Genomic DNA, 12441 nt, shown 5'->3' with positions numbered 1-12441 from the left:
ATTCTTTTGTAGCCAGAAATATTTATCAAAAATTTACCACGACTTCTAAACTTGACTGGAATAAAAATGTTTAAAAATTAATTCGGAATACCAACTGTTCATTTTTATTCAAAAGAAATGTTGAGACGTGAATTGCAAAACAATAGATGACTTTTGGCAGATTTTGCCATTTTAAACTTCCAATAAGTACTAAGGGTAGCGTCTACAAGGTACAGATACAATTGGAAACAACTTATTTTGTTAAATGTATTTTGTCGCAGAATTGTTAAAAGACCAAAATTCCCTAATACTCGCCCTAAAGCTCCATAATTCCACACACCAAATGCATGCGCATTAGTTTTTAAACATCGCAGCTCGACCAGAGAGAACACAGGCCTGAAATTACTATACTAGATGTCGGACATTAGCCGGCTCATTAAGCTAGCAAAATTTCATTATCGCTATTATTTATAGCACGACCAGCGAGAGGTCGCTAGTGGTTAGCCTCTTGTGTCGAGAAAACCCCTCACCGAATTGTATTCCCCCGATCTATTGATCGATATTAGCCTAAATTATGCTGCCACTATCACTAAAAGTTAATGGCCCTTTGTGGCCGCTTCCACTAATGTTATGAGTTTCCCTACTATTAATTGGTCTCGGCAACGGCCACCGGTTAGTTTCCAGCCCTTCCCAGCTTTGATAAAAATTAAATTTGCACCCAAAAAATTAAATAGGGATAATTCGGACCTTATTCTGGTAGCGGATAACTTTGTTTTGGGCGATTCTTTGAAACAAAGAGTAGAATCAAAGAGAAAAGAAAAGGGTGATAAATAAAATTAGACAACGTAGAGAAAAATTAGAGCGATTTAATAAAGCAGACCCTTCCAGGAAGAACAGAAATTAGCTCATACATTCGTTTTATTTGATAACAAATACAATAACAGTACATATGTACCTAAATACCAGTTCTAATTACTATGTATTTTTTGAAAACATGTACTTAAAATTAAAAAAATGCAACATAAAGCAAGTTTACATCTTTAAAATACTCTATTCCAAAGTCTACATTGCTTATAGTCTGTGACATTTGAGGTAATAAAATTAGATGGAATCTTCCACAAAAAATGTTACTTCTTTATTTTATTTTTTAAATATGAGGACACTTGTTTACTATCGTTAATCTTATTATGCTAGATTTAGCTCAATTTTTTGAACAATGTAATAGATTTCTCCTTCGACCCTAACAAAAATAAGTTTATCCACCCTAAAAAAAAGAAAGTGACCAATTACTTACTACGGAGGTAAAAATTTTACCTAGATTTAATGGCAATACCGGGATATCAAAAGAAATTGTTGGTCTTGAAGTTTTTCTTGCTGGATTGTAGAAAAAATTATATGTACTTCAGTAGAGGAAACTGCCTTTTCATCCCTTGGTGGTTACACTAAAACCCCTAATAAAACTATGAACATTCAAATAATCTTTTGTTCTCTACTATTCTTGTCATCCTGTTTGAACTTAGCACCTACATAAAAATTTTAATCATACGAATAAAAATCAGTTTGTTGTGTTCACAAGTGTAAAGGGGACAAAAGATCATGAAGATAGAATTGGGTAATATTAGAATTACTTTGTGACGTTGCGAGTGGCGGAATTACGCAGCCCCAAACAAAAACCTTTTACAACAAAACAGTTACCAAATAAGTTTTTGTGAATCCTGCCATTTTTGAGATAATTATTACAATAACAAATCAGTCTTAGCCAAGCTCCCGTACAAGATACTTAGATTGTAATAATTGTGCGAATGAATTATTACTTATTTGGTGGTTTAATGCAAAATTGTGTTGAAATGAGAGCTGCACACACAGTGGGTGTGTGTTGTGTATTTTCGAGGGCTTAATAGATATTTAGTAGTGCGCGATTTTTTAAATTTCGAGTGATTAGTGAGTGCCGATGGGAGGAGTCTCAGAGAATGGACAAGACAATTGTGCTACAAGGATCTGGATTAAAGGGTAAGTCAGTAAAACATTTTAATTTTTTAGAAAAATTACACTTATTAAATTTTATTTAATTTTTATCATCTAACACGTTGTACTGATTTTATGTTCCTTTATTTTCAGTAGGTCCGTGTAAGAAGCAGGGGCAAATTGCTACAAAGGGTAGCACAAGAAAATGAAATAAAGGTTAGTGCATTTTATTATTATTTTTTTTTTATTATAAAGTGAAATGTGTAAATTTGTGATTTTTGAGTGCAACAGTAAGTATTTATCAAATTATAAATAGAAATTAATTGTGTATTAGTTAAAATGTATTATCTCCAAATTATTTTTCAAAATTTGTAGAAGACGAGTGCAAATTCATTTTAATAATAATTTTAACCCAAAACTAAGTATTGTACGAATTTAATTTTATTTCGGAATAAATGATTAATTTTTCTTTTGTTTCAGAAAATCCACTAAGTGCCTGTGGTGTATTTTCGAGTACTTACAGACTTTTAGTAGTGCACGATTTTTAAAATTTCAGGTGATTAGTGTCAATGGGAGAAGTCATCGGGAGTATGGAGGAAGCAATCGTGCTACAAAATTAAAAGGTAAGTCAACAATACGTTTTGATTTTTTTCTTATAGCACAGTTTACTTAAAAACAATCGAATCAATTATTTTTTCCATGTTGTTTTTTTATTTCTTTATTCTTTTTTAAATTCTTTTATATTTTTACATGTAACTATTTTTTATGCTTCTTGGTAGGCAAACAAACAACAATATCATTTTTAATTAAACATCACATTCAATAAATAACTATTAGTATAAATAAACTTAAAACGCTCCGTCTAGATGCCACTTTCAATGAACAAAAATTGTTGGCTGCACTTATCAAAACAGTTACTCATTCTTGGCATTAAACGCCTATTTATTAAATACTGCGATGTTTATAACCTGAATCATTTATACGTAATCCTCTTAAAGTTTGAAATCCTATATTAAGGTAAAACTTTACCAAACTTAGAAATTTTCCCAATTTTTAAGCAATAAAACAAACTTCGAAAAGCTCGATAAGCTCGAGACACTGAATTTAAAATTTGTAAAAAAATGGCAATAAATAATTCACATTCACTTGACTTTAATTCTCTCGATCTAAACCGAATAATAAATGATACAAAAATGTGCTTTTCTCTCTAAAAATTTAAACTCACTTGCGTTGAGTGGAATCGACGAATGGGCTGGTATGGTCGAAATATGGTGGTGTGCGGTGGACATGTGTCGTCCTTGATAACCCAGGACCGACCCATGGTAGAGCACATGGTGGCCGTGTCCGCCCCCGTGATGTTGCCTGAACCCCGCCACCGTATTTCTTCGTATTTGTCACAGATCACAATAATTTGGCATTTCCACAAAAATCAGCAATCGAAGTCACTCGCACGTTTTACGTCCCAGAATTACGCTCTTGAAAACAATTACAACAACCATATGGTAAAACAAAGTAAACTTTCCGTACGACGTCAATCGCTACATAAATATTTTAGTAACTAACAGCGATAATAAAGATAATTACGCCGAAGTACAAAAGAAGCGATTGATAAATACGGATTGGCACGTGGAAATCTTTCGGATTAGCTTCTTTGAGAGCGTGTTTACGACAGAGTAAAAGGATTAACCTGACTTGAATTTTTAAAAAGTTTTAAGGGAGTTACCGAACGTTTAGTACTTCCTAATTTCTGACATTATCAGCTGCGAAAATAATAAGATTGTTAACACTAAAACGTGTAACAAGGAGTTTTCCGTTCTGTCTCACTCGTGACACGAATTTTTTTGTCAAATATTAACTAAACTAAATTAAAGAACAAAGTAAACAATGGCATTATTTCAATAGAAAAAAAATTGGCAACGAAGAAAACAGGCCATTTCATAATAAAGATCAAGGCGACTGATGTGAGGGTTTATCTACTCCCTACATTATAATAGGACAAACGGTTTATTACCAGATAAAAGTGGCCTTATAAGCTTTCGCGAGCTTAACCTTCTAAGACAAAAAGAATAAAGGTCACGGACGCTTTAATTGAGACTTCTCAACGACACTCCTACACGCTCAAAAATTCTAATTTTAATTATCAAAAAATTGTCAGAATTATTTTCAAGAGACAATAATTACCCAAGCCAACATAAAGCACCACCTACAAACTCATAACGAAAATAAAACCGCGTGCTTTTCAGTCACGTGTGTATCTAGAGGAAGACGACGACGCACCGACCAACGACGCGGATTGGTGACGACTGGCGTCGGAATGGGAAACGGCATCGCGACGCGTGCCTCTGGGCTTTGATACTGCGTGCGCATCTTCCATACTTCCGGGTAAATATTCGCGAAATGTCGCAAAGATGAGACAATTGGACGGTTTATTTCCGGTCAAGGATAATTATTAAAAGTCTTGAAAGGACCTGTCAAAACTCGCATTTCTAAAATGTGTCTTACACATGCACTACCGCAAATTGTTGCTAAATATGAGACACACAGCTGTATAAATATAAAAACAAATAAATCAAAAATGATAAAAGCAAGAAATAATGGATTGCTTTGGCACGGATGATTTTGTTTTGTGGCCTCTTGTTCTAATTAAAGTCTCACCTGAATTATGATAAAGTTTCACCTGTTACATATTAAAAAAAAAACTACACATGATTTATACACCACACACATGAAGCATTATTAAAGTAAAGCGGTTTAGCAGAAAATAATAAATTTCGAAATTTTGTTGGAAAACAAAATAAAATTACAAATTGAACGAAATGAAACTAAAGTTGGCTTACAGATCCTCTTTAGTTTCATTTCGTTCAATAATTGATAGGATCCAGAAAATTAAGAGAAGAAAAAATTACAAATTCTAAACTGAAGCAGAGTTGTTATCAAAATCAAAATGTAATTTAAACAATAGTGTATTTACAAATTTATAAATTTAGATCGTACTCACGCTGAGAAATACCGAATGAGAAAAATTAAAAAATAAATAACTAAAACTTTATACCTTTATACCGTTTTCAATAAACTGTAAACATTTTTTTATTCAAAAATATAAGCTAATAATTTTAATCGTATTTTCTTTTTGTTATACAGTGTTAGAGGCTTAGGTATTTTCGTATAATATAACATCTTCGAAAAATAGTTTCACAAAAAATAAAAGAAACAGACACGATTTAATAAACCACGTGAAATTATAAAAAATTGGGAATTTGTGATATTTTTTTATAAATAAAAATAGCCAGTCGTTTGCGATTTGCATTCAGCATCAGTTTATTAAAAAATCTTTGAAAAAGCGGTAATTATAAGCATCTAGACTCTGGTCTACTAATTTTTCTCTTGTAAAAATAGAAAAACATACCTTGTTTATAATTTTCATAGCGTTTCTTTTGGTGAAACAAAACTCCAACAACACAATACAATAAATGCAGTGAGAATAATCGATATCCGGACCGGAAACTTTTGGTCCCGCGGGAAATTTTTAATATAACGAATAATATTACATTAAAATACAATTTTATTGTTGTTGTAAACTCCCTTAACGACTTCTAATTTCGATCGCCATAGGCTACGACGCAATCTAAATGACTCTCATTATAAAAATCCTCGATTGTTTCCTTGACTTGCAAATTCGACGCTATATGCTTAAATAACCGTTTCAAAAGAAACAAAAAGGGTGGCAAACTATTAGCATACGTGCGCCCATAAACGTAAATCAAATTCAATTATCCACCATAGGTGTCGTAATAAAGCCGTTTTTGTGTATTAAAAATTAGCACAAACGGAGGGTTTTTCTTATGAATAGTTAATTTTTATGTTGTTATTATTCACTTCATGAACGACGTACGGACATTTATTGTGGCTTGTATTTTAACAGAGCTAGTTAGAAACAAAATATTGCATTAATTTAAAAATTAATGGTCTATTAAACATTACACAAAATGTAGTTTTCGAATAACCAATAATTATTACTTTTCACAAAATTTAAGCAGTTTAATTTTACAAAAAACATTTGAGATATTTTGAAATGTATTCGTGATGGTTGTTTTGTTCTAATTTCAGCCTATGTGTTCATTTCCGGTATGTTTTTAGCGGTTCGTTTCGAATAATTGATACATTTATTACCGTAACTCGCAAACTGTGAAATTAACCTTCCGTTCGTTTTTAAAATCGCCACAAATTAATTTTGTATTTTGCTACGGTTCAAATAAATTTGTAGTTTTTAAATTTTCATGTCCAGCCTTCTCTACAAAAAACACCAATATTCCAAATAAAAATAACTGACTGTTACTGTCCTTTTTTTAATTAACTATTTAAAATATTAAACAAGCCTGATAATAATTTAAATTCGTTTTTATTAAATTTCACTGTTTAAATTAAAAATAATAAAATTTAATTTGGATCTAATTTCACTTAAAATGCTAAAGATACAGCTTAATTTGCATATAAAAGAAACAAAGAAAAATGGAAGGAAACTGGAACGAAAGTTAATCAGATTAAGATCAAACAATTGTCTAATTAAGTCTTTAGTCAGACGGACTAATCAATTTTCGGCAAACGAAAAACGAGAGTTTTTATATTCAAAACCAGACTTGTCTGCATCGAAAATGTCAATTATTTCATTTGAGATGTCGACTACAGTTGCATTGAAATTTTAATTTTTTAATTCGTTTAAGACGTGCGACGATTATTAACAATATGGCCCAGCGCATCCACCAATATAAAAATAAAATCATACCCAACTAAATAAAGCTAATTTTCATTAGAACTAATCGAAAGTAATTTCTTAGTGTGCGCACACACAATCGGTAGGCAGAAACGCTTTTCTATCTGTCTGAGTAAACTTTGAAATAAACTACTCGACAGTTTGTAACAGGAGTTGGGGGTTGAGAGGGTCCGGAGATCTGGTTATCCCGTTAGCGGGATCTTATAAATCTGAACACTCCGCAGGTGGGTAATGGGAGCGGCGGTGGCGGTGCAACGGCGGCCACCGTAAGATTACATGTCTAGCGGATGGTGATATAATGGCCGGGTAATCGAGTCACGCGTGCCCATTCACCCCCATTCACCCCGACACTACCAGACGAACCGACACATAACCTGAAATCAACGCCTTTGAACGATATTTAATGGCATAAAAACGCGAAGACTCAACTAGAAAGCTTTTATCTCGTGACAAAAATAGTAATTTATTCCACGAGGAATTTCAAACTCAAAAAAAATGTATATTATTATGTAGATTATAAAATAAAAAAAGTAAATCAGTATTAGTAAATTAGATATCTCTTAGCTAGAGTAAGAACTCTTCTCTTTCTGTTTGTGTAAACTCCTGGCAAACATAATCTGTTAAATTCTCGCTTTGTTCGTGTAATAAAATCTGTCATTAATGTTTCCTTGTCTAAGAGAGGAAGTTGCCTTAAACTCAAATAAAAGCGAAAAAATACTTTACATTCTTTAAGTTTAAAATTCCATCTTTGTTTTAAAAATCATAATTGTGTAATGGTAATTAAACTAGAAAAAAATGGGATATTATGTTATTCGAAGTAAAAATAATAGTTTAAATGCTAAACTAACGTTCATTTTGCCGAACGAAGTGAAACAAATAATTTAGCTGAGCCACATAAACTCACTTTTAGCCCAAGTAACATATACTATTTTTCACGCAAACCTATTCAGATCTAGAGTAAAAAACAACACTATAATTAGTAAGTAAATGAACAAAATGATCAGGACGCTTTGCTAATAACGAAATCATAACAACGCTTATAAACAAACATCACGCTATAGTATCGAAAATTGTATTGCGATTTTCGAAAGTGCTTGTTAATTTAACTAGTGCAGTTAGTAGTGCAAAATGTTTAATGCTCATGATTTACAATATACCTCTCAAAAAATTACCGAAACAGTGAAAGAGCTAACATTGGTCATGGTAAAAATAAAAACTCTTAGACGCAAAAATAGAATTTTTACTGCATGGCTGAAAGATAAAACTTTCACTTGGCACATTATTTGGTCTTAAAAGTGGTCACTTATTAACAACTCTAGGTAAAGAATAAAAAAATAAAGATACATAGAACATGTTATTTAAGAACTAAAATTAATTATCTAATTGAAAAATTTTAAAAACCGTTATAAAAATTGGATAAAAATTTGGTGAATAGAAACTCGGACAATGTCTTTTTCTATTTCGGTGTTAGAATAAGTCTATTCCAGCACCCAAATGACGTCATTTGAGTGCTGGAATAAGTCGTTCGCGGTAATTTAATTTTAGTGACGGACTTTCTTCACAATTCATTTTCAAATGTGAAAATAAGAATAATTTTTATTTTTTACAGCCGCCTAAAATTATTCCACACATAAATGTCGCCAACCGTCGCAAAATTCTCTAGAAAAAAATTTTAATTCTCGTTTTTTAATTTATAAAATGATATAAAGCGGCGAAATAGGAAAAATAGTATAAAGCACTTGTTGCAGAAGGTTCTTCAAGCACTCATTTGTTCCTCAACTCGCCGCTTCGCGGCTCGTTTCGGAATTTCGAATTTGTGCTTAAACTTCTGCAACTTGTACTTTAATATACTATTTGTTGTTGATAAAACCTATTTCTAGACCTAAATAAATAAATAAATCTGTAATATAAAACAAAATTTATTTTAAATTCTCTTAATATCTTTTAATTACATTTTTCGTGTTAATTAGGAATTCAACATTGAAATCATATTTTTCAGATAATCTGATCATTCAGACTAACTTTTGTACTCGTAATTTGTAACTTAAACAAAATTGATGTAAAATTTTGGCTTATTTTCGCGTTGTTAACTTTTTTTGCGGTACGTCGACGTGTGTTAGGGTCTTCTAATTGGGTAAGTTGGTTCCCGGCGGCTTAGACGGGGCCCGTCGTGTCGTAAATAAATCCCGTGTTTAGAGTTCGCTTCCAAACAGAGAATAGCGTTCTTAAATCTTGTTAACTGTTCTAATTACACGGCAACCTAGAATAGCTAAATTATATTTAAAAGGGCATGATTAACAGGCAAAGGCGGCCAATTAAAGTTTATTTAGTTCGTTATCGTAAGTCGTGGGGGCCCCCGTCGTCAGTTTTCACGACATCATCTCTCTAACGTGGTAATGGTCTATATTTCACGCTTTGTGTGTTTTTTGCCGTTCGTTCGTCGATCGGGACTGGTACGCGATGTCACTTCATTTTCGTCCTTTTTTCAGGACATCGCCGTCTCATTTCCGCCGATTTAAAACACGCAACTTTGCCGAGGACTGACTCTCTTTTCAAAAGTTTCGGTTTTGTTATGGCCACACATAATTTTTCGTGCTTTTGCTGCCAGGGTGGCTGAAAGAACATTTCTCGTGCCACGCTACGACGGAGGAACTTTTTCAGGGATGTTGAACATGTCGGAATTATTTGGCACGACCACAGCAATATTTATTACTTGCTTATTAATAGTTTACAACTTTGATAAATTTATTCGGCGTTTTAGTCGACCGCAAAACTACCACAACAACTTCAAAAACAAAACTTATTATCTACATTTACACAAAAGCCAAAATAATATAATGTGATCAAAAGGTCATTCTATCAAGCTTGCGTAAAAATTTAGATAGTGTGTCTGCAAAAGATAAAACGTTTATTTTTGTAGTAAATTCTGAGATGAAACTGTGGTATAAGTACGATTTGTATGGGTAAACACCAAAAAAAAAATGTTTTAAGAAGTTCCATAGAATAATTCAACTTGTTTAGATCAGTACTTATTTTAATTCTTATAAAATATTTTTTTGACATCTAGTTTACATACGAACTACAATGCACCTAGCTGATTAACGAACTTTTTGATTGCTTGTATAACAATATTAATTGAACATTTGGATGTTTCAAAATTTCAGAATAATCCTATGAAAGAAAGTCTAGTGGTCTTACTTCCGGAGAAAAAACTGAACATTCATCTAAACATTGTTCAAAATTTGTCTAAAACAGCAATTTTGCTAGTGTTTTATTTATTTGTTTTCTTTGTTTCTTTGTGCACACACGTTTTATTTAGCGATTCCTCTTTCTCGCAAGTTTAAAATTCAAATAACGTAATAATCGTTATGGTACCCTTATATTGGCAAATGTGTACGCATAAAAAAACGCGAATCGTTGCCAGAATATTAAACCATAACTCTCGAATATTTCAATTGATATTAACCCGAAAAGTTTGGCCAGCTTCAGGGCCGATCTATTGATTCCCGATCCTAAACTCGTAAAACAAATTGAATTCATACTAAGAACTTTGAAATTGGATCTAATATCGTTCATTTTTTCCTTTAAAATCCATAAGCTAATGGTTTTTGCCATATGTAATTTTTGATGGATTACACACAATCTTCTTATTTTTGTATCGTTGATACGAAAACTCACGAATCTTGCAGCGTCGACAAGTTTTTCGCTTTCTTTATTAACTTTTCGAGAACTTTTCGATACGAAATTATTCTTGTCAATTATTGCAGCAGCTGCTGTTCTTTACTGGACCATTCTGGGGTCAATGAATCGACAAAGACAAAAAAGCGAAGTCAAAGTTTTTGTAATTAAATAATTAAAGAACAAATAAATAAATAAATCTTCAATTGGGGTTTAAACAAAACATTTTTAATTAATAAAAAAGAGGTAAAATAGTTTTGGAGCTAACACCTCAGCGAAACCTCGAAAAATAAACACATCCACAATTTCAATATTCCACTTCACTAAAACTAGGAAAAGTTTGTTTCGCTCATAGCTGTACTTCCACCAACGTAAATTCAAAACCAACATATAAAACAAAAACGTTACTGCATTAAATAACAACAAAATCAACACACATAATAGAAAAATAAAAAATTCAAAGCGTAGCTTTCTAGCGGAATTTACTGGATAAAATTCTAACATGCAAAAATTCCTTTTTAAAATATTAGGTGCCAACTACATAAAATAAAGTGCATTTTTCTTTATAATAACATCAATAATTATCGATATTTTATGCAAACAATGATAAAAATAATTAGGTTAGTGTTTGTATCCCGGCGCCTCCACCATTTCTGCCTCCTAATTGTTCATAAAATATTTTCTATTTAAACACTAATACCTCTTTTTTTCTATCTCTAAACGCAAAAATGCATGTTCAAGGTTCTTTAAAAGCCAATCTAACCGCGTCAGTTTCCGGTTCCGTTCGCCATGGTGTGTATTGTCGCCGCGTATTATAAAAACAGCGTTGATTTTTTGAATGCAATTTTCTAAACGCGAGATTCTTATCAAAAAATGCAGCTGACATGTTTAAATCCAGTTAAAAATCGGCTTCGTAAAAACCTCCAACGAGATTAAATTAATCCGTAACGGTTTCGTGAGAATCGTTCCCCTAATCAAATGTGATATCTTAATTATTTCTCGAAAAACGCATAAAGCATATCTCGTCGGTGATTAAGAAACTCGTTTTATTCTTGGAAAATTTTTGCACTTGTGGAAAAAATTCAAATTGCCTATCCCCACGTCCCGGGTCGTCGTCGGAATGAAATTTTCGAGTGGTGGAAGAAAATACTTTAAAAGTGCAGTATTTCATCTTATTCAATACGTAAAGTCATCAGTCATCGTTAGCACGATGTGCCGAGCATTTTAAATAATGGCGTTTACATCTCCCTGTCCTAACATGAATTCTTAAAGAGGCTCGTCTTCATCCTGCCGTTAATGCCCAAAGATTTAAATTTCTTATGGCTTGCAGGGACGTAATGCAATAATAATGGCTCAGCTTTCACCTTAGTTTCAGGTGTAAGGGTTGGCACGTGCAGCCGACCGAACCAATAATGTCTCGCAACTATTAACTTTAAGTCCTAAACTATTACTAAGAGAATTGAGAGGGCAAATTGCAGCTTCCTTATCGCTACGAACAGTCCATTGAACATTATATTACCAATACCCACTCGAAATACCGACAAAATATGCAACAAAAAGAGTTGAAATAAAATAAAACCCAACACTGTACTACTTTTAAATAAAACAATTACTCATTTTTTTAACTATCTATTTGATTCTAAATATCACGTAACATAACTGACAAAATTATTGTTTAAAAAAATATATTTGAGTCAGAACCGTACCAAGATATTTGGCGCCCTTGGGTTACTAAAAATAATGGGCCCCTCATAAGAAAATATATGGAAAGAAAAACGGAGAGAGAGTAAGCTTTTATAAAAATTAAAGACTCTATTCAGGTTGCCCCAGCAAATTGGTAAATTTCATTATTGACCTTAAATGTTAAAATAAAAAAAAATATATGGGACATTGATAGGATACTGATCCAGTGCATAGCCTAAAATTATTTTCAACTATACAGCTTATCTCAAAAATAAGTTATAATACAAATTATGTTTTTTTTATAAAAATTAAATTAATGAAACTTTTTATTACAACATGTCTTTAAAAGATAACCTTTTATTGAT

General features: G+C 32.2%; 1 protein-coding gene across 10 annotated transcripts in view; it reads right to left on the bottom strand.

Annotated features, from left to right (window-relative positions):
• The window catches only part of LOC123016086 (calmodulin-binding transcription activator 2), a 120252-nt gene that overhangs the window by 55710 nt on the left and 52101 nt on the right, over nt 1–12441 (bottom strand). The window contains exons 1-2 of one of the 10 annotated variants that reach the window (XM_044416312.1): nt 4126–4240; nt 3170–3419 (exon numbers count right to left, since the gene is read on the bottom strand). The exons of the other annotated variants lie outside the window; for them this stretch is intronic. Coding sequence (XP_044272247.1) covers nt 3170–3233 — 64 coding nt within the window. The 5' untranslated portion in view covers nt 3234–3419; nt 4126–4240. Of the gene's footprint in view, nt 1–3169; nt 3420–4125; nt 4241–12441 lie in introns of those variants that run through there. 10 annotated transcript variants of the gene reach the window in all.

This window comes from Tribolium madens, unplaced genomic scaffold, assembly GCF_015345945.1.
Source record: "Tribolium madens isolate multiple individuals breed KSU strain unplaced genomic scaffold, Tmad_KSU_1.1 Scaffold_19;HRSCAF=116;Tcas5.2_LG9, whole genome shotgun sequence".
In the NCBI taxonomy this organism is placed as follows: Eukaryota; Metazoa; Arthropoda; class Insecta; order Coleoptera; family Tenebrionidae; genus Tribolium; species Tribolium madens.
The sequence above is the reverse complement of the archived record's forward strand: the minus strand, read 5'-3'. Positions and strand labels throughout refer to the sequence as shown.